Source organism: Macaca fascicularis, chromosome 6 (assembly GCF_037993035.2).
Source record: "Macaca fascicularis isolate 582-1 chromosome 6, T2T-MFA8v1.1".
Classification (NCBI taxonomy): domain Eukaryota; kingdom Metazoa; phylum Chordata; class Mammalia; order Primates; family Cercopithecidae; genus Macaca; species Macaca fascicularis.
This window is the reverse complement of record NC_088380.1, coordinates 75,510,711-75,537,046: the sequence shown is the minus strand read 5'-3', so window position 1 is coordinate 75,537,046 and position 26,336 is coordinate 75,510,711. Positions and strand designations below refer to the sequence as shown.

Genomic DNA, 26,336 nt, shown 5'->3' with positions numbered 1-26,336 from the left:
CCTCCAAGAAATATGGGATTATGTGAAAAGACCAAATCTACGTCTGATGGGTGTGCCTGAAAGTGATGGGGAAAATGGAACCAAGTTGGAAAACATTCTGCAGGATATCATCCAGGAGAACTTCCCCAACCTAGTAAGGCAGGCCAACATTCAAATTCAGGAAATACAGAGAATGCCACAAAGATACTCCTTGAGAAGAGCAACTCCAAGACACATAATTGTCAGATTCACCAAAGTTGAAATGAAGGAAAAAATGTTAAGGGCAGCCAGAGAGAAAGGTCGGGTTACCCACAAAGGGAAGCCCATCAGACTAACAGCAGATCTCTCGGCAGAAACTCTCCAAGCCAGAAGAGAGTGGGGGCCAATATTCAACATTCTTAAAGAAAAGAATTTTCAACCCAGAATTTCATATCCAGCCAAACTAAGTTTCATAAGTGAAGGAGAAATAAAATCCTTTACAGACAAGCAAATCCTTAGAGATTTTGTCACCACCAGGCCTGCCCTACAAGAGCTCCTGAAGGAAGCACTAAACATGGAAAGGAACAACAGGTACCAGCCATTGCAAAAACATGTCAAAATGTAAAGTCCATCGATGCTAGGAAGAAACTGCATCAACTAATGAGCAAAATAACCAGCTAATATGATAATGACAGGATCAAGTTCACACATAACAGTATTAACCTTAAATGTAAATGGACTAAATGGTCCAATTAAAAGACACAGCTGGCAAATTGGATAAAGAGTCAAGACCCATCTCACATGCAGAGACACACATAGGCTCAAAATAAAGGGATGGAGGAAGATCTACCAAGCAAATGGAAAACAAAAAAAAGCAGGGGTTGCAATACTAGTCTCTGATAAAACAGACTTTAAATCATCAAAGATCAAAAGAGACAAAGAAGGCCATTACATAATGGTAAAGGGATCAATTCATCAGGAAGAGCTAACTATCCTAAACATATATGCACCCAATACAGGAGCACCCAGATTCATAAAGCAAGTCCTTAGAGACTTACAAAGAGACTTAGACTCCCATACAATAAGAATGGGAGACTTTAACACCCCACTCTCAACATTAGACAGATCAACGAGACAGAAAATTAACAAAGATATCCAGGAATTGAACTCAACTCTGCACCAAGCGGACCTAATAGACATCTACAGAACTCTCCACCCCAAATCAACAGAATATACATTCTTCTCAGCACCACATCGCCCTTATTCCAAAATTGACCACATAGTTGGAAGTAAAGCACTCCTCAGCAAATGTAAAAGAACAGAAATTATAACAAACTGTCTCTCAGACCACAGTGCAATCAAACTAGAACTCAGGACTAAGAAACTCAATCAAAACCACTCAACTACATGGAAACTGAACAACCTGCTCCCGAATGACTACTGGGTACATAACGAAATGAAGGCAGAAATAAAGATGTTCTTTGAAACCAATGAGAACAAAGATACAACATACCAGAATCTCTGGGACACATTTAAAGCAGTGGGTAGAGGGAAATTTAGAGCACTAAATGCCCACAAGAGAAAGCAGGAAAGATCTAACATTGACACCCTAACATCACAATTAAAAGAACTAGAGAAGCAAGAGCAAACACATTCAAAAGCTAGCAGAAGGCAAGAAATAACTAAGATTAGAGCAGAACTGAAGGAGATAGAGACACAAAAAACCCTCCAAAAAATCAATGAATCCAGGAGCTGGTCAACAAAATTGATAGACCACTAGCAAGACTAATAAAGAAGAAAAGAGAGAAGAATCAAATAGATGCAATAAAAAATGATAAAGGGGATATCACCACCGACCCCACAGAAATACAAACTACCATCAGAGAATACTGTAAACACCTCTATGCAAATAAACTAGAAAACCTGGAAGAAATGGATAATTTCCTGGACACTTACACTCTCCCAAGACTAAACCAGGAACAAGTTGAATCCCTGAATAGACCAATAGCAGGCTCTGAAATTGAGGCAATAATTAATAGCCTACCAACCAAAAAAAGGCCAGGACTGGACAGATTCACAGCCGAATTCTACCAGAGGTACAAGGAGGAGCTGGTACCATTCCTTCTGAAACTATTCCAATCAATAGAAAAAGAGGGAGTCCTCCCTAACTCATTTTATGAGGCCAACGTCATCCTGATACCAAAGCCTGACAGAGATACAACAAAAAAAGAGAATTTTAGACCAATATCCCTGATGAACATCGATGCAAAAATCCTCAATAAAATACTGGCAAACCGAATCCAACAGTACATCAAAAAGCTTATCTACCATGATCAAGGGGGCTTCATTCCTGGGATGCAAGGCTGGTTCAACATATGCAAGTCAATAAATGTAATCCAGCATATAAACAGAACCAAAGACAAAAGCCACATGATTATCTCAATAGATACAGAAAGGGCCTTTGACAAAATTCAACAGCACTTCATGCTAAAAACTCTCAATAAATTCGGTATTGATGGAACGTATCTCAAAATAGTAAGAGCTATTTATAATAAACCCACAGCCAATATCATACTGAATGGGCAAAAACTGGAAAAATTCCCTTTGAAAACTGGCACAAGACAGGGATGCCCTCTCTCACCACTCCTATTCAACATAGTGTTGGAAGTTCTGGCTAGGGCAATCAGGCAAGAGAAAGAAATCAAGGGTATTCACTTAGGAAAAGAAGAAGTCAAATTGTCCCTGTTTGCAGATGACATGATTGTATATTTAGAAAACCCCATTGTCTCAGCTCAAAATCTCCTTAAGCTGATAAGCAACTTCAGCAAAGTCTCACGATACAAAATCAATGTGCAAAAATCACAAGCATTCTTATACATCAGTGACAGACAAACAGAGATCCAAATCATGAATGAGCTCCCATTCACAATAGCTTCAAAGAGAATAAAATACCTAGCAATCCAACTTACAAGGGATGTAAAGGACCTCTTCAAGGAGAACTACAAACCACTGCTCAGTGAAATCAAAGAGGACACAAACAAATGGAAGAACATACCATGCTCATGGATAGGAAGAATCAATATTGTGAAAATGGCCATACTGCCCAAGGTAATTTATAGATTCAATGCCATCCCCATTAAGCTACCAATAACTTTCTTCACAGAATTGGAAAAAATTGCTTTAAAGTTCATATGGAACCAAAAAAGAGCCCACATTGCCAAGACTATCCTAAGCCAAAAGAACAAAGCTGGAGGCATCATGCTACCTGACTTCAAACTATACTACAAGGCTACAGTCACCAAAACAGCATGGTACTCATACCAAAACAGAGATATAGACCAATGGAACAGAACAGAGCCCTCAGAAATAATACCACACATCTACAGCCATCTGATCTTTGACAAACCTGAGAAAAACAAGAAATGGGGAAAGGATTCCCTATTTAATAAATGGTGCTGGGAAAATTGGCTAGCCATAAGTAGAAAGCTGAAACTGGATCCTTTCCTTACTCCTTATATGAAAATTAATTCAAGATGGATTAGAGACTTAAATGTTAGAGCTAATACCATAAAAACCCTAGAAGAAAACCTAGGTAATACCATTCAGGACATAGGCATGGGCAAGGACTTCATGTCTAAAACACCAAAAGCAATGGCAACAAAAGCCAAAATTGACAAATGGGATCTAATTAAACTAAAGAGCTTCTGCACAGCTAAAGAAACTACCATCAGAGTGAACAGGCAACCTACAAAATGGGAGAAAATTTTTGCAATCTACTCATCTGACAAAGGGCTAATATCCAGAACCTATAAAGAACTCAATCAAATTTACGAGAAAAAAGCAAACAACCCCATCAAAAAGTGGGCAAAGGATATGAACAGACACTTCTCAAAAGAAGACATTCATACAACCAACAGACACATGAAAAAATGCTCATCATCACTGGCCATCAGAGAAATGCAAATCAAAACCACAATGAGATACCATCTCACACCAGTTAGAATGGCGATCATTAAAAAATCAGGAAACAACAGGTGCTGGAGAGGATGTGGAGAAATAGGAACACTTTTACACTGTTGGTGGGACTGTAAACTAGTTCAATCATTGTGGAAAACAGTGTGGCGATTCCTCAGGGATCTAGAACTAGAAATACCATTTGACCCAGCCATCCCATTACTGGGTATATACCCCAAGGATTATAAGTCATGCTGCTATAAAGACACATGCACACGTATGTTTATTGTGGCACTATTCACAATAGCAAAGATTTGGAATCAACCCAAATGTCCATCAGTGACAGACTGGATTAAGAAAATGTGGCACATATATACCGTGGAATACTATGCAGCCATAAAAAAGGATGAGTTCGTGTCCTTTGTAGGGACATGGATGCAGCTGGAAACCATCATTCTCAGCAAACTATGGCAAGAACAGAAAACCAAATACTGCGTGTTCTCACTCATAGGTGGGAATTGAACAATGAGATCACTTGGACACGAGAAGGGGAACATCACACACCGGGCTATTGTGGGGAGTGGCGGGGGGAGGGATAGCATTAGGAGATATACCTAATGTAAATGACGAGTTAATGGGTGTAGCACACCAACATGGCACATGTATACATATGTAACAAACCGGCACGTTGTGCACATGTACCCTAGAACTTAAAGTATAATTTAAAAAATAAAATAAAGTAAAAATTAGCCTGCTAGAGTGGCGTGTACCTGTAGTTCCAGCTACTTTGGAGGCCAAGGTGGGAGGATCACTTGAGCCTAGGAAGTCAAGGCTGCAGTGAGCTATGAATGCACCACTGCACTCCAGCCTGGGCAACAGAACGAGGCCCCAACTCTTAAAAAAACAAAAACAAAAAAATTAGATTTTATGTAAAAGACAATCTCTAAAGGTTATCCAAGACCACTTTAATCTTAATGATTAACTAGAAAGACTCACAGAACTCAGAAAAGTTATGTTCAGTTATGGCTTATTACAGTGAAAGGATACAGTTTTAAATCAGCATAAAATTAGCATAAACTATCTGTCATGGCTGAAGGCCCCAGCTATACAAAAACACTCTTAAAAGGCAGGATTTTTACTTCAAGGGTTTATAGGTTAAGGAACTGGTCAAGTGTCAATTCCTTCTTTGGAATGTGCACAACCCAAACCTGCTGAATTAACCCTTTATTGCACAGTTACATACTGTATGATCCCATTGTAATGAAATGAAAAGTTGTGGGCCCAGCATGGTGGTTCATGCCTGTAATCCCAGCATTTTGGGAAGCCAAGGCGGGAGGTGGGGATCGCCTGAGCCCAGGAGTTGGAGACTAACCTGGGCAACATAGCGAAATCCAGTCTCTACAAAATCTTTTTTTAAAAAAACAGCTGGGTGTGGTGGCATGCACCTGTGGTCCCAGCTGCTTGGGAGACTGAGGTGGGAGGATTGCTTGAGTATGAGAAGCCAAGGCTGCCGTGAGCTATGCACTCCAGCCTGGGTGACATAAAGTAAAAAATAAAAATAAAGGTTGTAGTGGAGAACAGGTAAGTGGTTGCCAAGGGTTAGAGCTGGAGGAGGGAATGACTATAAGGGACAGCATGAGAGTGATTTTCGGGGTGATGGAATAGCTGTGTACCCTGACTATGGTGATGTTACATGGGATAAAATTTCATGGAATTGTATATACACATGCACTACTTGTAAACATGATATATAGTCAGCTTTCTGTATCCCCAGGTCCCACATTGGAAAATTCAACCAACCACAGATGGAAAATATTGGGTGGGAAGAGACAATAAAAAAAAAAATACAGGCCAGGTGCAGTGGCTCACACTTGTAATCCCAGCACTTTGGGAGGCCAAAGTGGGCAGATCACTTGAGCCTAGGAGTGTGAGACCAGCCTGGGCAACATCGCGAAAAACCCATCTCTATTAAAAATACAAAAATCAGCTGGGAGTGGTGGCACCTGTAATTCTAGCTACCCGGGGGGCTGAGGCAGGAGGATCACCTAAGCCATGGGAGGTTGAGGCCATAGTGAGCTATAACGGCACCACTGTACTGCAGCCTGGGCAATAGGTGAGACCCTGTCTTGAAAAAAAAACACGCAACAATACAATAAAAAAATACAAATTTAAAATGCGGTATAACGACTATTTGCATAGCATTCTCATTTGTATTAGTTATTAGATATAATCCAGAGATAATTTAAAGTACATGGGAGGATGTGCATAAGACATATGCTCATACCATGTTATATAAAGGACTTGAGCTTCCTGGGGTTTTGGTGGAGGAGGAGAGTTGTGGAACCAATCCTTGAGGTTACTGAGAATTGGCTGTAATTTGAATAAAATCTTTAGTTAATAGTATTGCGCACATGTCAATTTCGTGGTTTTCATCATTGTACTAGGGTTATATAAGATGTTGTTGGGGAAATATAATTTAAAACAAAAATTCCTGCCACGACAAAAAACGTCTCCATAAAAGTAGAAGAGAAGAAAAGCAATTTAATTATCTGAAAACCCATCAAACTAGAATGTGATGTGCATTACAGGCAATCTGCTAAAGAGATTGCAAAGACAGAACCTAACCCTCACCCCTGGGAGGCAGAGGTTACAGTGAGCCAAGATTGCGCTACTGCACTCCAGCTTGGGTAACAGAGTGAGACTCTGTCTCAGAAAAATAAAAAACACTCACTCCTTTATACAACCAGGCAGATGCAACCCATGTCATATATGTTTTCAAGATAAACAACTAGTTCTCAAGTAAGATGACTTGACAGCACCACTTATCACCTGCGAATCGGAGTAGCCACCTGTGTTTATTAATTGTCTTTATCCAAGGGAAAATTAAATTTCTTATGTCTTTATGGTAGGTTTGTAACTTAACAGGTGCCAGCTGAAGTTAGGTTCCTACCCTTTCCATAGGACTAGGAAATAGAAATGCTATTTCCCTCGATGATTTCATTTCAAAGAGAAGGCTTCCAGGTCCTTAAGGAAGAGATTATGGGGTTGGGAAAAAAAAAAAAAAAAACTGACAAGAGATTTTTTTCTTTTCTTTTCTTTTTTTTTTTTTAACTAACGCCTTTCTCATGGGTTATTTAGCTTATAAAAAAACATGTAGGCCGGACGCGGTGGCTCACGCCTGTAATCCCAGCACTTTGGGAGGCCGAGGCAGATGGTTCACCTCAGCTCAGGAGTTTGAGACCAGGCTGGCCAACATGGTGAAACCCCGTCTCTACTAAAAATACAAACATTAGCCAGGCATGGTGGCGGGCGCCTGTAATTCCAGCTACTCGGGAGGCTGAGGCAGGAGAATCACTTGAACCCAGGAGGCAGAGGCTGCAGTGAGCCAATATTGCACCACTGCACTCCAGCCTGGGCAAAAAGAGTGAAACTCTGTGTCAAAAACAAACAAACAAAAAATCACACTAAAGGGAAGAAGTGAAACCAAAAAGGAAAAAGGGTATATATTTCATTTATATAAAATTCTAGAAAATGCAGGCTATCCATTGTGACCAAAAGCAGATTGTTACCTTGGGATCTGGGAGGTGTTCAGGAGAGAGGGAGGAGAAGGAGGCCAGGGTAGAAGAGGCAACTTTGGAAATGATGGATGTATTATTTTTATTGTGGTGATGGTTTATGGGTGTACACATATATCAAAATTTAATTGTATTCTAAATATATGCAGTTTGTTGTGTGTCAAATATAGCCAATAAAGCTATTTAAAGGAATCCCAAGCCAAGCACTCCATACCACTTAAACTATCATTTCTGATGTTGGAACCTAGGAATGAGTATTCTTTTAAACATCTCAGGTGATTCCAGTAGGCAGCCAAGTTTGAGAATCTGCTATAAAACAGTGATACTCAAATTGTGCTCACAGGCCAGCAGCATCAGCCTCACCTGGGAACTTAGGCCCGTGATCTGCTGAATCATAAACTTCAGGATTGGCGCCTGTAGTGGTGGCTCATGCCTGTATAATCCTGTAGAGCACCTGATTCTGTTGCTGTTCAGGATACCACTTGTAGCCTGCCAGGATCCCTGGGGGACCGAACAAAGGGGGATGAATGCAGGAATAAAGACAACAGACAAAAGAATATGTTTGGAAGAAGGGTCAGGGGACACCTTGCCTCTAGTGGACAAGGGCCCTGAGCTTTACACAGCCCTCCGCTGTTAGGCAAGAGAGACAGCAAGAAGGGGTGTGGAAGAAGAGGTCAGCTGCTCGGTCCAGAGCAGGCTTGCAAGACTGCACTCCTCGAACAATAGGCTCTAGATGTCCCAGTAGATAACCTCAAGGAGCTGGGGCCAGGGAGTGATAGCCCTCAGCAAACCCTCTGGGGCAGGCACAGAAGCGAGTTTGCTCACATTCTGTATTCATGATGAACAGTTTGCTCTCTGATCATATAGCCTTCAGTGGAATGCTGAGTTGGTCAAGATTCCTTTGGCCTTTTCAGCTCCCAATATTCCTAGCACTTTGGGAGGCTGAGGCAGGCGGACCTGCTGAGGTCAAGAGTTCAAGACCAGCCTGGCCAACATGGTGAGACCCCACCTCTACTAAAAATACAAAATAGTGGTGCCTGCCTGTAGTCCCAGCTACTCGGGAGGCTGAGGCAGAAGAATTGCTTGAATCCAGGAGGTGGAGGTTGGAGTGAGTTGAGATCGTGCCATTGCACTCCAGCCTGGGCAACAAGAGTGAAACTCCTTCTCAAAAATAAATAATTAAATAAAATAAATAAACTTTGGGATTGGGGCCCAGCAACCTGTGTTTAATAAGCCCTCCAAGGTGATTCTGATGCTCACTACTATACAGAGAAAGCCATGTACAAGAAGCCATCTGAAGACTCAGGAAAATGAGGATGTTAGAATGGATTACAGTTGTCCCTGGGTATCTGAGAAAAACTGGTTCCAGAGGCCAGGTGTGGTAGCACAGGCCTGTAACCCCAGAACTTTGGGAGGCCGAGGTGGGTGGTTCACTTGAGCTCAGGAGTTCAAAACCAGCTGGGCAATATGGCAAAAACCCATCTTTACAAAAAATACAAGTATTAGCTGGGCATGGTGGCATGCACCTGTAGTCCCAGCTACTTGGGAGGCTGAGGCAGGAGGATCCCTTAAGCCTGGGAGGCCGAAGCTGCAGTAAGCTGAGATTGCGCCACTGCCTTCCAGCCTGGGCGACAGAGTCAGACTTTGTCTCAAAAAATAAAATGGCATAGTATTTGCGTATAACATAGCACTATCCTTCTATATACTTTAAATCATCTCTAGGTTACTCATAATACCTAATACAATATGAATGCTATGTAAATCATCATCATACTTATTTTTTATTTGTATTATTTGTTATAGTTGTATTTTTTTTTTGTTTTATTTTTCAAATATTTCTGATCCTTGGTGGGTTGAATCTCAGGATATGGAACCTGCAGATAAAGGGGGACTGGCTATATTTATGTACATCTTATTCAGACACCCCCTAACCATAACTCCAAAGAGGGCCTGGAGGACACTCTTTTCTTTAAAGTCTTGGTAACAGAAGCATCAGCCTCTTCGAAGAGTTGATGCAGCCACTACGATGGCTGTCCTTTGCAGGCTGGAGATGATGGTGAGAGGTACTGCCAAGGAATTAGGTCCCCTGACCTCAGTGAGAATACTGGAAGAAGCCAGGCAGCAATGCCGAACTGTTTTAGACCAGATGGGCACAATTGTTATAATAAGCCATAGCAAAGGACTGACATAGTGTATTTTTACATGTGGGGATCTGTGATAATGGCTAATTGACCCCAAGGTTCCTGTTAAACAGACTGACAGCCTTCTGAAGTGTTGCATGACACCTATAGACAAAACAATTCTAGGTCTGTTGTGCAAGAACCAAACTCAAGTCTCCACAGTGGAGGCAGCCTCATATCCAGTTTCCAGACTAAATAAATCAGGTTATAGACCCAAAGTCCCTGGACTGAGGGGGCGGATGGGAGCCCCTGAGGAAGGATTTTGTAATTGTGGCTTCATGGGTATACCATTAATCTTCCCCCAAGCCTTCTGCAGATAGAACTATGGTTATTTATCAGGGACTTTGCACTGGGGAATCAGAAATGCTCAGCTATTTCACGGTTATTAAGATAGTGACTCTGAAATGATACTGATTTCCAGAGAGCTGAAAAGCCTGTATGATCCGGTTTTCAGAGTGAAGGCTAATGGAGGTTGCATGAAAGATGGATTCTTGGTCTGACTTCTCACAGGAGCCCATCCTGTAATTATTTCCTCAGTCCCAGAATGCATAGAAGTAGGATACAGCAGAGTCATCACACTGTTTCCTTAACCCATGAGATAAGGCATTAAGGAAGGGCCAAATAGAAGGTTTAAACCACCCCCGTTCTCTGACCCACAGAGTGAGTGGGATCTGTTGATTCCTACTACATTTCCATTTGACTCACCAGCTTGGCCAGTTGTTAAAGTCAGACGGGTCCCGAACAATGTTTCACATTTTTTTGTTTTGTGTGGTGTTGGTGTTGCACCTTAGAATCACCTGCAGATTTCTTTTTAAATGGTGATGTCTGACGTCCATCCCCAGGCACTGCAATGTGTGTGTGTGTTTTCTACTTATTTTGAGACAGGATCTCCCTGTCACCCACGCTTGAGTACAGTGAGTGGCACAATCTCAGCACACTGCAACCTCCACCTCCGGGCTCAAGTGATCCTCCCACCCCAGCCTCTCCAGTAGCTGGGACCACAGGCACGCGCCAGCACGCCTGGCTGATTTTTGCATTTTTAGTAGACAAGGGGTTTTGCCATGTTGCCCAGGCTGGTCTCAAAGTCCTGGGCTCAAGTGATCCTCCCATCTCGGCTTCCCAAAGTGCTAAGATTACAGGCATGAGCCACTGTGCCTGGCCCTATTATTTTTTAATGTTTTTTAGCAACAGGGTCTCACTCTGTGACCCAGGCTGGCGTGATCATACCTCACTGCAACCTTGAGCTCCTGGGCTCAAGGGATCTTCCTGCCTCAGCCTCTCCAGTAGCTGGGACCACAGGCACACACCACCATGCTCTGCTAGTTTTTGTTTTGTTTGTAGAGATGAGGTCTCGCTATGTCTTGCCTCAGCCTCCCAAAATGCTGGGATAACAGGCATGAGCCACTGCACCCAGACACTGATTAACAATAGGGGATAGAACTCGGACATAGAAACTTTTTAAAGCTTCCCAGGTGAGTCTGATGTGCAATAAAGTTTGGGAACCACTGGTCTTGGGGAATGACAATAAATTATCACAGATTTAACAAATGATGATGTCAATCACAGCTGCAGTTCAAGATTGGTACCTTTATCAGACCAAATCAACACAACTCCTAATACCTGGAATAAAGCCAGTGGCATGAAAAAAATGCAACATTTTCCATTCCGGTGAGAAAAATTAAAAGAACCTGCATTTTTATATGGCAGGGACAACTGATTTTACTTACTTCAAAGTGATATGAATACCCTCATTTTCTTTCAGAATATAGTCTGGTGAGACTTGTATTTTCTTGATTTTTGACAAAAAATGAAATGTGACATGGATAACATTATGCTAACTGGAGCTGGAATGCAGGACTTAGCAAGCAGTTAGATATCTTAGGAAGACATACACACGTAAGAGGTTGGGAGGTAAATCCTGCTAAAGTTCAGGCGCCTATCACATAGGCAAATCTCCTAAGGGTCTAGTGGTCTGAGGACGTGGGATCTATTTTTAAAGGGAAGAACAAGCTACCGAGGCATGATGGCTCACCTCTCTGGGAGGACTGTTTGCACCCAGAAGTTCGAGGCTGCAGTGAGCTATGATCACGCCACCACACTCCAGCCTGGGCGACAAACTGAGACCCCGTCTCTTAAACAAAGGCAGTAGGGAGAGGGTAGACAAGATTCTGCACCTTGCACTGGCCTTCATGACGACAGAAGCAACAATGTTCGAAGAGGCCCTTTGAATTTGAGATAAAATATATTTGGGAATACCACCCCAACCTATTTCCTGGGTAACCCAGAAGACAGCCGATTGTTAGTGAAACCCAATGTAAGACAGGATTCTCCAGCAGACTCAGGATGCGATGCTGTAGCAAACAGAGATGCTGTGTGAAGTCTCTTCCAAATACTATTAGGACAATCACATTGCAGACTCCTACAGCTTTGAAATAAGGATATGCACACCTGTCAAAAACTTTTCCCCTCCCCACGAAGACAGGGTCATCTTCTGTCATCTAGGCTGGAGTGTGATGGGGCGATCACAGCTTACGGCAGCCTCAACCTCCTCCTGGGCTCAAGCGATCTTCTCATGCCAGCCTGCTGAGTAACTGGGACCAAAAGCACACCCCATCACAGTTGGCTGGTTTTTATTTTTTTTGTAGAGATGAGGTCTCATTATGTTGCCCAGGCTGGTCTTGAACTCCTGGGCTCAAGTGATCCTCCTACCTCGGCCTCCCAAAGTGCTGGGATTACAGGTGTAAGCCACGATACCCAGCCAATTCTTTTTTTTTTTTTTTTTTTGAGACGGAGTCTTGCTCTGTCACCCAGGCTGGAGTGCAGTGGCCGGATCTCAGCTCACTGCAAGCTCCTCCTCTCGGGTTCACGCCAATCTCCTGCCTCAGCCTCCCGAGTAGCTGGGACTACAGGCACCCGCCACTTCGCCTGGCTAGTTTTTTGTATTTTTTAGTAGAGACGGGGTTTCACCGTATTAGCCAGGATGGTCTCGATATCCTGACCTCATGATCCGCCCGTCTCGGCCTCCCAAAGTGCTGGGATTACAGGCTTGAGCCACCGCGCCCGGCCCAATTCTTTATTTAGTCATCTTAAAAAGACACAACAGAAATGGTATAAAATAACTTTTATTTACATAATTTATATATATACAACTGCTTTCTTTAGAACAAGAAAATTTATAAATGACATGATACTGCTTTTTCTGTCAAAGACTTCTTCAAGCAAGATAGTATACATGGTCACTTTTGTTTCAAATAACATGATGATAAACAGTGGATATTAGTATTTTTGTCATGCCTCAACCATTTACCAACAATTAGGCGTTCAAACCCTCATGCTGACCACTTGCTAAGACATAAGCGTTCAGGAGAAAAAGTCAAGAAAAGATAAAAACTTTTACTCACATCTCCATTAAGATTTGTGAAATAAATTCTTTGCAACATCTTCTTTACATGAATCAGACCTAACATAGTTCTTTCCACCATGTAAGGTAAATACACTGATTAACTTTCTCTTTTCCAAAATCAGGTTTAAGGATATAACAGTAGGATAATTTAGCTGGCTGACTTGATTCTCTAATACAATGAGTCTTTGTATTCTTTATATAGTAAGAAATTCCATCTTCCATAAAACTAGATTATAGATTAAAAAGAGACAGATGTTAAGGTTAAAAATTATATTACACAAGGATAAATAACAGTTTAATCATGGCAATCTAACTCCCAAACTAACACTAAGAGAATGAAATATTTTCAGAATACGAGTTTTAAAAACTTACATAAACAGGGTATTAAAATAGCAATGTGATTTACTACCATAATTTCTGTGATATATCAATCATGAAATAAATGCCTACTTACAATTTCCACTCCAAATTATATAGCCTCCTCTCTGACAAAATGTTATGTCATAAATTTTACTAAAAGACAATGAATAAGAAGTGCTCTAACAGCAGTAGTTTCAATAAATTAGCATTACTGTTATACCTGCTGAGACATAATTCTCTTCTATTAAGGAGCTTAAAAACTGGCCACCATTTTTTCAATATACAAACATAATTATCTAGACTCTAAAATATCTTCCCAATTGAAACACTGATCATTATATAATACAATCAACAGTTTTAACTTTTAGGCACAACTCATAACTTTAGTGACAAATAACTCATACATACAGATATCAGCACCTCAGGGTAAGAAAATTTGGGGCCTAATGCAGGGGTCAAACTAAAAGGCCAATCCAGCCACAGTCCTTCATTCAAGTACTGTCTATGGCTTCTTTCACACTGAAATTGCAGAGCTGAGTAGCTGCCACAGAGACCATCTGGCCTGCAAACCCAAAATAGTTTGCAGGAAGTTTCCAACTCCTGAGCTACTATATTATCATTCCAAGAGGCTTTTCAAATAAAATCAGGATAAATTTGCTGTTTGAGAAGTCTAATTGGAACCACTACAGATCTGCTTGGGTAGATAATAGAAATACACATGTAAATCATTAAATCTTGAAATTAAAACAAATCTTAAATTCATATTGATGATAATCATTAACTTTATAAAGCCTTATTTTCTCTGTTTTTAACATCACTATTATGTTCCATGCTTAAAGATCTAAGTGTTCCTTGAGAATTGAGAAAAAACTATGAAGAAGTTGGCTTTTTAAAAACTAATATATGTCTGTGTGTGTATAAAGGAGATTGAACTTTGTATGGAAATTCTGTCTAATAAATAAAGTTGAGTTCCCCCACCCTCATGAAAATCCTGAGATTATCCAAGAAAGAAGAAAAACAGAAAAATTCACAGTACAAAGTCAATATACTAAACTGAGGGAAAAAAGGTATTCAAAACATATACACCAAACATTTTTAGTTATAGCATTTCAAATATCTTTAAAATTAAAAGAGAAAAAGGAGACAAACATAAATTTGTTAATGCCTTCCTTATCTACAATCTGAGGGGTGAAAATAGCTAAAACTGAATATCCTTTTAAATAAAAAACTTAAAAATAAATAAGCTCTTTGATGTGTCATCTTTATAAATAATTATGTTTAAATACTAGTTTTTCAATGAGGACTAATGTTACATCACCATGAATTAGAAAAATATGTATTTTTTAGTCAGACAAACAGCTGATAATAGAAAAGTTCTTTAACATTTACCATACTAAAGTGAAGTTTGACAATTTGTTTTCACATATAGTCACGTGTCCCTTACTGTATGTTCTAAGAAATGCCTTGTTAGGTGATCTTGTGTGGAACAACACAGAGTGTACTTACAAACACTGAGATGGTACAGACTGCGACACACCCTACAGACTGAGGCTATGTGGTATATCTTAGAGATTCTAGGCTACAAACCTCTACAATGTGTTATTATGCTGAATACTGTAGGCAGTTGTAACACAATAGTAGTATTTGTGTATCTAAACATATCTAAAAATAAAAAAGCAACGCGCTGTGTTATGTTGGCTATAATGTCACTAGTTGATAGGAATTTTTTATCTCCATTTTAATTGTATGGGACCACTGTCATATATGTGGTCCACTGTTGACTGAAACATTATCATGTGATACATGACTGTACACAGAAGCAACGGAAAAGGCTTCATCCTTCATCATCTCCCCCTAAAAATAAAAAATCTTCACAAAAGAAGTTGCTAAATGTTAAATACGATACAATTAACCCCCAAATCTGTCTGCACTGCAATTCATACAGAGACATATATCCACAGCATTCCCAAATGTCCATGTGTGCTTAGCACAGGAAGAGTCAAAATGTAAACAACATCTGTCTGAGAAAGCAGTCTCAATTGCTTGCTATTTGCAAAATGCTGAACCAATCAGAATGAGAGGAACCTCAGAAATGTTTTCCACTGATTATAAAAGCTTCAAATCAAGCTCATTAAATATTCAAAATCAACCTAAAGAAAAATAGACAGTGATATTTTGCTCTAAATACTGTTTCGTTGATGTAATTGACTCTGGAAATCCTAGACCTAATTTAAAAAAGAAAAAGACAAAAGACTGTTTTATTCTGTTTCATCCACTTCAATGAAGATATCATTGAAGAAATATTCAGAGACTGTGGTTGGCTCCCCTTGAGGGGCCCGCTTTTGGGCACTTTTATGTCCTTCTTTCAGTAAGGGCTGATCACAAGAAACCTAAAAAGGTAATAAAAATAAAGTAAAATAAAACTGTAATACATTTACATATATATGTGTGTGTGTGTATAGCAGTCTAAACTGGTATGATCTGTTTGAAAAGCAATGTGGCAATAAATACTGAGCTTTAAATATGTTCACAATCACTGACCCAAAAATTTCATTTCTATGCTGTTACATAGAGTAAATAATCCTAAATGTAGTAAGTTTTATGACTAAGATAACCTTTGTAGCATTAGTTATAATAATAAAATTGGAAGCAACTAAATATACCACACTAGATATAATTAGGTAAATCATAGTGTACCCATAGTCCATTACTTCATCCTAATTTCCATGAACAATTTTAATAAAGAAAAATACAGTTAAATCTGTCACTAAATGATTAAAGTAAAAATACTTCAATTAGTTGCATAAGAATAGACCCGGCTGGGCGCGGTGGCTCACGCCTGTAATCCCAGCACTTTGGGAGGCCGAGACGAGCGGATCACGAGGTCAGGAGATCGACACCATCCTGGCTAACACGGTGAAACCCCGTCTCTACTAAAAAATACAAAAAACTAGCCAGGCGAGGTGGTGGTCGCCTGTAGTCCCAGCTACTCAGGAGGCTGAGGCAGGAGAATGGCGTGAACCCGGAAGGCGGAGCTTGCAGTAAGCTGAGATCCGGCAACTGCACTACAGCCTGGGCGACAGAGCAAGCCTCCATCACATTAAAAAAAAAAAAAAAAATAGACCCATGAAACAAAACAGCACCTAAAGATAACATATCAAAGATACCTTATCAGAAATTAGCATACTTACAAATCTATAAACAAATTAAGACAGCATGGTATTGGCACGGGAATGACAGATTTATCAATGAAACAGAAGACTAGAAATAACCCCAATATATATACAGAAACTTAGCATCTGATAAAAGTGCTATATCAAAAACAGTTATTATATTATTAAATAAATGATATTGGACAACTATATAACCATCTCAGGGGGAAAAAAGTCAGACCTATAGCTTACCAAAACAAATTCTAGATGGATCAAAAGATTTAAATATAAAAGTATTTTTTTAAAAATTCTACTGTAAAAAATGCCATGGAAAAACACTTTTATAATTCTGGATGGAGGTAGGTGGGGAAGGGTATCTTTTTATTTATTTATTTATTTCAAGACAAAGCCAGGCTGTAGTGCAATGGGATGATCTCAGCTCACTGCAACCTCCAACTCCCGGATTCAAGCAATTCTCTTAGCTCAGCCTCCCGAGCAGCTGGGACTACACGCGCATGCCACTATGCCTGACTAAATTTTGTATTTTTGATAGAGACAGAGTTTTGCCATGTTGGCCAGGCTGGTTTCGAACTCCTCACCTCAGGTGATCCGCCCGCCTTGGCCTCCCAAAGTGCTAGGATTACAGGTGTGAGCCACTGCACCCAGCTGGGAAGAGTACCTTTTTAAACTACCTGAAAGCAGAAAGCTATAAAAGATTGACAAATTAATCTAAACAGAAATAAAAAATGTCTGCTTGGCAAAAACCACCATACACAAAATCAAAAGACAAATGACATACAGAGAAAAAAAAATTGCAGTCTTTATCACAAAGGGCCTTTTCCCCTGAATATAATAACTACTACAGGACAGGTGCAGTGGCTCATGCCTATAATTCCAACACTATGGGAGGCGAGGCGAGCAGATGGCTTGAGGCCAGGCATTTGAGACCAGCCTGGCCAACATGGCGAAATCCCGTCTCTACTAAAGATACAAAACTTAGCTGGGTGTTGTGGCATGCATCTGTAATCTCAGCTGCTCGAGAGGCTGAGACAGGAGAATCACTTGAACCCAGGAGATGCAGGTTGCAGTGAGCCAAGATCACACCACTGCACTACAGCCTGGGTGACAGAGTGAGTGAGACTCTGTCTCAAAACAAAACAACAACAACAAAAAAACTCACAACTTTGGTAATGATAAGCAAGACTGATAAAATCTATGATCTCAGAAAATAATTCTAACAAATAATACAAAATGTTTAAAAAAGTTTAAAGATATTCTTTACAAAAGTACCCCTTTCAAAGGCTCATGCTATTCAATAGATGCTCACCAGCCTCTTCTATGTTGAGATCTTAAGTCACCCCAATATTTTTACAAAGTCTTTGATACAGGTTTACAGATTTTTCCATCCCAATACTTGCCATTGGATAGCTTCAGGAGACATAGAAATGAAACATGTGAACAAATTCTAGTTTTACAGTTCCTTAAATTCTTGTGGGTGTCAGCACTGCTTCCTTTTGCTTCCACAAGTCAGAAGGGTCTCTAGATTAAAGGAATGGCTATTAAGTGTCCATTTATGGTTAGTTCAACGGCTCTGTACTAACTTAACTGTAACTTCCTGACTCAACACCTTTTCTTCTTCCATTATGGAGGAACACGATGGAGAGAAGGATGGGAGTTGCCCTAAAATAATTTCTGACATCAAATAAAAATAACAAATTACTATGTTTTCCCTAGTCGAATCTCATAACCAACCCATCTCATACAAACAATAAAATACAGTAGTTATCACATACCTGAGTTACTGAGCTGCTAATATTCTTAGATTGAGTATTAATAACACTTGGAGATGGAAGCGGATCAGAGGAATCTTGATTTTTTTTCTGGCTTTCATTGAATGGATTAGATCTTTTCAATTTCTGTCTTAATGCAGGTATAAGAGGTTTTAGGCGTTTCTTACTATGGACCTGCATAGGTTCGTCAGACTCCAAACTATTCTTTGAACATATTAAAGATAAAAATCCCAGGGGTCTTCTGCCAGGTCTAGAAATACAAATGTAAAGATAGATAGTCAAGAATATCCAGGAAGACACATTCCTTTGTTTTTTTTTTTCTTTTGAGACACAGTCTCACTCTGTCACCCAGGCTGGAGTGCAGTGACACGATCTCGACTCACTGCAACCTCCACCTCTCGGGTCCAAGATATTCTCCTGCCTCAGCCTCCCAAGTAGCTGTAGTAGAGACGGAGTTTCACCATGTTGGTCATGCTGGTCTCGAACTCCTGACCTCGTGATCTTCTCACCTCAGCCTCCCAAAGTGCTGGGATTACAGGCGTGAGCCACTGTGCCCGGCCAAGACACATCCTTAATAACTGCTTCTGCTTCGCAAGGCTAAGGTGGGAGGACCGCTTAAGGCTAGGAGCTCAAGAACAGCTTACACAAAATTAGCAGGACCCTGGTCTCTAGAACATCTCTAGCATTCAAATCACTTGGTGATCTTATTAAAAAGAAGATTCGCACAGTTGGTAGTGGGCATGGCCTGAGTTCTGCATTTTAACAAGTGTTCTCAAATGATGTCCATACTGCTGTTGTCAGGACTACACTTTGAGTAGCAAGGCTGTGGAACAGTGGTCAGCATGGTATGCTCTACAGGCCATATGCAGTCCCCGACCCAATTCTGTGAGTACGTTTTACTGGAACACAGCTATGTTCATTTGTTTACATATGGTCTGTGGTTGCTTTTGTGCTGCAATTGCAGAGTTGAATAGCTGTTAACAGAGACCATATGGCTCCCAAAGCCTAAAATATGTACAAATGCCATTTTACAAAAAATGCTGACTTCTGTTCTAGAACACTGCTTCTCAACCTGTTTTAATCCCAGCTCTCATGATGGTTCCCTCATTTTATTTATTTTTTCTTTCTTTTTGTTTTCTTGAGACGGAATTTCACTCTTGTTACCCAGGCTGGAGTGCAATGGCACAATCTTGGCTCACCACAACCTCCACCTCCTGAGTTCAAGCGATTCTCCTGCCTCAGCCTCCTGAGTGGCTGGGATTATAGGCATGTGCCACTATGCCCAGCTAATTTTGTATTTTTAGTAGAAATGGGGCTTCTCCATGTTGGTTAGGCTGGTCTGGAACTCCCAACCTCAGGTGATCCGCCCACCTCAGCCTCCCAAAGTGCTGGGATTACAGGCATAAGCCACCACACCCAGCCTTTTTTTTCCTTTTTTCAGAGACCGGTCTGGCTATGTTGCCCAGGCTGGAGTGCAGTGGCTATTCGCAGGCACAATCATAGCTCACTGCAATCTCAAACTCCGGCCTCAGCCTCCTGGGTAGCTGGGATTACAGGCATGTGCCACTGTACCTGGGAATCATTCTATTTTCAGCGCATCTCTAAGGCCAGAAGAGATACTACTGAGCTTTACTTCCAATAATTTAGATAACAAAAACAACAGATCTATTAAGTATGTCTTTTAAGCTACATGTGTCCTTTCCCCCAACCCTTCCTCTTAGTGGAGACTAGTGCATGTTCCCCCACCTCCTTCAATTCAGCAACACCACGTTAATCTTCTGGATGCTGCTGACAAGCCAATAATTATTGATAACCATTGTTTCTAGAATATGAGAAAAATGTGAGAGAAGTTGGCTTTTGCTTAAATTCCAACACTTATTCTTATGGACAGAAAGCCATAATTTACCTCTTTGGTTTGTTACAAGGGAGAAAACTGACACATTATTTGAGACTTCAATAAAACAACGTCTGATGTCAGCATCCATATATATGTGCATTAGTAGCTACTGCACATGGTAGAATATGTAATGTAATGAATATGTAATGATCAAAATAACCATGAACAATCTAAAAAAATAAGTGTATAAAACATTCTAAAGATTCTCTATCTAAAACAAAGTTTCAGCACTTAAATTTAAGCTCTTATTGTACAAAACGTTTATCTGCAATATTACTGTATTTCCTTGGCTGAAACTTCTTCCTTTACATTACTGATGGAGCAATATGTTTATTAAACACCATCCTTAGTACTGGATCTAATCTTGATATATATATATATATATCTGTTCTGTATAGGTTATATTTATTAAGACAGAGAGCACAACACTTATTAAATATGTTTTCATGGTACCTGGATAATGGGGCTTTAGAAGATGATGTTCTGTTATCCATTTGCTCAGACTTAGGAGCAGCATCAGTTCTTTCTTCCTTATCAGACACAATCATTTCATCCTGAGGTAACTGAGGCACATTCTTGTCTATGCATGCATCAGGAGATCTAGATCCTCTACTCTGAAAAGCTGGTTCAACTTGCTGTCTTTGAGGTTCTGGAGTTGTCAGTGTGCTTCCCGAGGTAGGAAAAATATCTTGTCCTTTGTGAGACTCCCCTTCAAAAAAAAGAGCAAATGGAAAGCAAGGATATTGATGTTAATACATTCCATGTAATCCCAAACTTTGACCAAGAAACCCATGGTATTCTATAATAAACCTACCCTATTAAGAGTAAGCTAAATTATCATTAGTGGAGTTATCTGGATTATTATTATTATAATTGGTTAAAAGGTATGCTAACAGCTTCTGCATTCAGAAACAAAATAGTTGTATCAATATATTTTGGCTTAGAAAATCTTCTCCCAGAAATATTTCTTGAGCAAACACAATGGGAGTGATTACTTTCTAAAAAATCTAAGGTTTGTTAAAATTTAGAAACCAAACCAATCCAAAATATAGGTGGTAACTCAGGTACCTGTGGTCTCCTGAAAAGTAAAACCTACAGACTCTCAAATACTCAAGTTTAGCTAAAGAATTCTCTTTCCTTAACTAAATAGCAGACAAAACCAAAGTAGCCAAGGATTAGGACAAAATAACTAAAGCTTTCTTACTCAATAAAAAAACCTGTTTTCCCTCAGTATAGCTAAGGCCTTGTTCTCAAAGAGAGCGCTTTAGCTCTGTGAAGGGAGAATGAGGTTGATAAGTACACCTGCTAAAAGAAACAACCTAATTAAAGACAGCATATAACAAATTCACTAACACTTCACTATATTGTAGTTTGCTTAATGCTTTTATTGGAGAGCAGATGGATGGGAGCAATCTTAGAACATCTCTAGAGGCTGTAATCTGTAACCATATTACAGTTTCACAGTCAAAGTCGGGACAATTAAGTCTAAGACTGTATTAACATTATAAGAGTTTTTTTGTTTTTGTTTTTTTGAAACAGAGTCTTGCTCTGTCACCCAGGCTGGAGTGCAGTGGCTTGATCTCGGTTCACTGCAACCTCTGCCTCCCGGGTTCAAGCAATTCTCTCGCCTTAGCCTCCTGAGTAGCTGGGATTACAGGCATGCACCACCACGTCTAACTAATGTTTGTATTTTTAGTAGAGACAGTGTTTCACCATGTTGTCCAGGCTGCTCCCGAACTCCTGACCTCAAGTGACCCACTCACCTTGGCCTCCCAAAGTGCTGGGATTACAGGTGTGAGCCACTACGCTCGCTACGCTCAGCCCATTAAATGTGTGGGTTTTTTGGTTTTGTTTTGTTTCTGAGACAGAGTTTCGCTCTTGTGGCCCAGGCTGGAGTGCAATGTTGTAATCTCAGCTCACCGCAACCTCTGCCTCCCAGGTTCAAGTGATTCTCCTGCCTCAGCCTGCCAAGTAGCTGGGATTACAGGTGCCTGCCACCACGCCCAGCTAATTTTTGCATTTTTAGCAGAGAGGAGGTTTTGCCATGTTGACCAGGCTGGTCTCCAACTCCTGACCTCAGATCATCCACCTGCCTTGGCCTCCCAAAGTGCTGGGATTACAGGCGTGAGCCACCACCCTCAGTCAAGTATTTTTTGTTTGTTTTTTGAGACAGAGTTTTGCTCTGTCACCCAGGCTGGAGTGCAGTGGCATGATCTTGGCTTGCCGCAACCTCCATCTCCCAGGTTCAAGCAATTTCCTGCCTCAGCCTCCCAAGTAGCTAGGATTACAGACGCCCACCACCAGGCCTGGCTAATTTTTTGTATTTTTAGTAGAGATGGGGTTTCGCCATGTTGGCCAGGCTGGTCTTGAATTCCTGACCTCAGGTTATCCACCCACCTCAGCCTCCCAAAGTGCTGGGATTACAGGCATGAGCCCCTGCGCCTGGCCCATTATTAAGTGTTTTTAAAGAACCAGAACCATCATAGGTTATCAAACCCTTCCATCTTGTAACTCTAACTCTTGTAAGATGCCATCAGCAACATTTTTATTCTTGAGTGCCATTGTCATGGTAAAGCAGTGGCTATATGTATGAATGATAAGCCTAAGTTTGAGAGAAAAGAGAAATGATGTCATAAAAGAAATGAAAAATAAAGAGTTGTACAAAACACAGGATAAATGTGACTAGCGCCTTTAGTCATGAGGGAAATAGACCCTAAGTGGTTTAATGTCCCACAGAAATTTTAGATTCCTATAAAAATAGAAGACTCTAAGATCTTTTCAGCTTCCGTAGGTGGCTTAAGCCTGAAAAGATCTCTAGAACAAAACTAATTTTCCGGGTAAAGAACCTATTATGAATGCCATTATAGGCCACAGGTGGTGGCTAATGCTTATGATCCCAGCACTTTGGGAGGCTGGGGCAGGCAGACTGCTTGAGGCCAGGAGTTCAAGACCAGCATGGGCAACATGGCAAAACCCTCTCTCTACAAAAGTACATTCAAGACCAGGCTGGGCAACATGGCGAAACTCTGTCTCTATAAAAAATACAAAAATTCCGAGGCGGGCAGATCAGGAGGTCAGGAGATTGAGACCATCCTGGCTAATACGGTGAAACCCTGTCTCTACTAAAAATACAAAAAATTAGCCTGGCGTGGTGGGGGCACCTGTAGTCCCAGCTACTAGGGAGGCTGAGGCGGGAGAATGGCATAAACCCGGGAGGTGGAGGTTGCAGTGAGCCGAGATCACGCCACTGCACTCCAGCCTGGGCAACAGAGCAAGACTCCATCTCAAAAAAAAAAAAAAAAAATTAGCTGGGCATAGTAGCACATGCCTGTAGTCCCAGCTAGTTAGGAGGCTGAGGTGGGAGGATTGCTTGAGCCTGAGAGGTGGAGGCTGCAGCAAGCTGTGATTGTGTCGCTGCACTTCAGCCTGGGTGACAGAGTGAGATCCTGTCTCGGGGTGGGGGGGTGGGGAAAGCCCTTACACTCAGCTAACTCCTAAAATGTAGTTATTGAGCTTATATAGAAAATACTTGTAGCCACATAGTCTTCAACTGATGACAGGATGAAAAGAGCTTCTTTTGCCTACCAAACTGCCAAATCCAAGGCCTTTGCAGGAAAGAAGTGCTAATAATACAAGTATTACTCTTACAGAAAAGTAATATTCAGTTTCAATCTCATATTTGAACAAGGTATATCCCAAATAATCAGGAGTATTTAGCAAAATGCAATCATGTTAAAATGTATCTCACCTGTTTCCTCAAAAACATTTGTTAATTCCTTTGAGTGCACCTGTTTTAAGAAAATTTACAAAAAAATTTAGAAATCTATTTATCAAGTAAAACTGAAGTTAATTTTATTTCCTTTTTTTCTTTAAGTAAAGAAACCATGTTATCTCCCAAAAAGCTCTTACAGGAAGTCTACTAAACATTTATGGCAAAAATATTGCTACTATTTTAAAGTGTTCCAGAGCCCACTGGAAGAGAAAAAGCTGCTAAATGCCTTTTATAATCAGTTTCAATATCAGTGCAAAAGTATCAAAGAAATAGTACAAGCAGCACATCAAAAGACTACTACATCACAAACTTCCATTGTTTATTACGTGGGATGCTAGCTTTTAGACTGCAATAGTTATATTTTATAGTGTTAAGAAAATGTCTATTCCATTTTATAAGTTTTTTCCAAGAATGAATATTATTGGGTACCCTTTCTGTAAATAGAGATGATTTTTCTCCTCAGATCTATTGGTTTGTATTAGATTTCATAATGTCAGATCATCTTTGCATTCTTTGCATATTCACACCACTGTATAACTATCATTTTTAAAATGGCATATCATCGTCTGGTGACCTAGTTTTGTACTTAGTAAAGTACTATGGTCTTTTATCCATGTCATTAAGGATATTTTTAAAACAAAACAAAATAATGTCTGCATGGAATGCTGATAAATTATCAAAACTGGATGACTGGCACATGGGGACATATTATACCCAGTCTATCTTTTAATATGTCTGGAAATGTTCATATAAAAAGTTAATTCAAAAGTTCTGCATGAGAAAACAACAACAAAGAAAGCAGAGTCAAGAGACAAATGACGAACTGGGAAAAAAGATTTGCACCTCATTACCACAGACATATATAACAGAGTTCTGCCAGTTCTATAAGAAAAAGATCAATAATCTAATTGAAAAATGGGTAAAGGAAAAGTCAGTTCATAGAAAAGGAAATATACATGGCTCCTAAGCATATGAAAAGATGTTCAATCTTACCCATAACAAGAGAAAATAAAACAATTCTGGGATATGCCATTTTTTGACTCACCAAATATATAAAAGTACATTTGCTCTTTGTCAACTATTAATCAAGAACTATTGGTCTTTAACTTTCTCTCTGAGAACACAGATTTTAAATGGTCTTTTCCATAGTGTAGTTATAAATTATGAGGCACACTAGGTGAGTACAAAAATAAGAGGGTACTAGGAAACCTACAACATAGAGGTTGGTGATTGAATTTGCATGGTCTGGCCGGACTTCCCTGAGGCAGCGATGACTGAACTAAAGAAGTTTGTATGTTTTTCAAGGGAATGTTGCACACACAAGGTACATCAAATGAAGTGTCCTGGGACATTTAAGGAATTGAAAGATGGCCAATGTGGCCAGAAAGTGAGGCAGAAGCTGGCATAAAATGAGACTAGAGACGAAAATCAGCAAGACAATACGGGGCACTAAACACTATGGTTTTACTCCTAAAAGTAATGGGTAGCTTTAAGCATGATGATGATGATACTAGTATTACCATTTTACGCATTAGGAAACCTGATCAGAGAGACAGGTGAAGTATCTTGCCTAAGGTGTTTCAACTACTAGGTGGTAGAGCCAAGATCCAGACATATACAATGCTTTTGGTCTTATTTTTAGCCACCAATACAGAGCTGGGAATAAGTTTCTTGATTACTCTCCATCAATTTTCATTTATCACTGGTTAAAAGTGATAATCCAAAACCAGTTTTACTTGAATAACTTATGATGATAAATGTCAGAACTAACTTTATACATATCTAAAAGTTTAAAGAGAATAAAGGGAAAAATAGAAACAGATCTGTTGCAATATGGCCATCTTACTTAATGATTCTACCTTACCTCAGAGGTATATTCTTGACAATCATCTCTTAAAGTGAGCAAACATTTTTTGGCAGGAGGAATGTGGTCATTTTCATCAAGCCTGCATTTAAATCTCTTCCTAGATATAAGATCCAAATTATCAGGAGGCTTTTTAGAATTATCTCTTCCAGAAATAGATAAACCCACGGCATCCTGACCAACTGAAGTTGCTGGTAAACAAATACTGCATAGAAAAGAAATACATATTAAATCACTGAATTAGAAGTTATTTAATACTTTTTTTTTTAATGATCCTAGAAATCCTTTCAATAACAAGGTTAAAGGCTGAGGTATTCCAATGAAAATTCCAATAAAACCAAAAAACTCCAAACTAACAAAGAGATACATGGCCATGGCCACAAAAATGCTATTAATAGTTTTGAGCTCCATTCATACTTAAAGGCTTATAA

At 40.0% G+C, this 26,336-nt stretch overlaps 1 protein-coding gene across 18 annotated transcripts in view; it reads right to left on the bottom strand.

Annotated features, from left to right (window-relative positions):
- Window positions 1–12,771: 12,771 nt before the first annotated feature.
- The window catches only part of BDP1 (BDP1 general transcription factor IIIB subunit), a 113,422-nt gene continuing 99,857 nt past the window's right edge, over window positions 12,772–26,336 (bottom strand). For 12 of the 18 annotated variants that reach the window (XR_012413716.1, XM_005557110.5, XM_005557112.5 and 9 more), the window contains 5 exons: window positions 25,906–26,110; window positions 24,018–24,057; window positions 20,723–20,978; window positions 18,376–18,622; window positions 12,772–15,820 (listed from right to left, as the gene is read on the bottom strand). Coding sequence is in view for 13 of the 18 variants with exons in the window: in XM_005557110.5 (XP_005557167.3) it covers window positions 15,689–15,820; window positions 18,376–18,622; window positions 20,723–20,978; window positions 24,018–24,057; window positions 25,906–26,110 (880 nt within the window). In the remaining 5 variants the exon portion in view is untranslated. Of the gene's footprint in view, window positions 15,821–17,909; window positions 18,122–18,155; window positions 18,275–18,375; window positions 18,623–20,722; window positions 20,979–24,017; window positions 24,058–25,905; window positions 26,111–26,336 lie in introns of those variants that run through there. The other 6 variants (XR_010587399.2, XR_012413715.1, XR_012413718.1 and 3 more) reach the window with 3 other exon arrangements.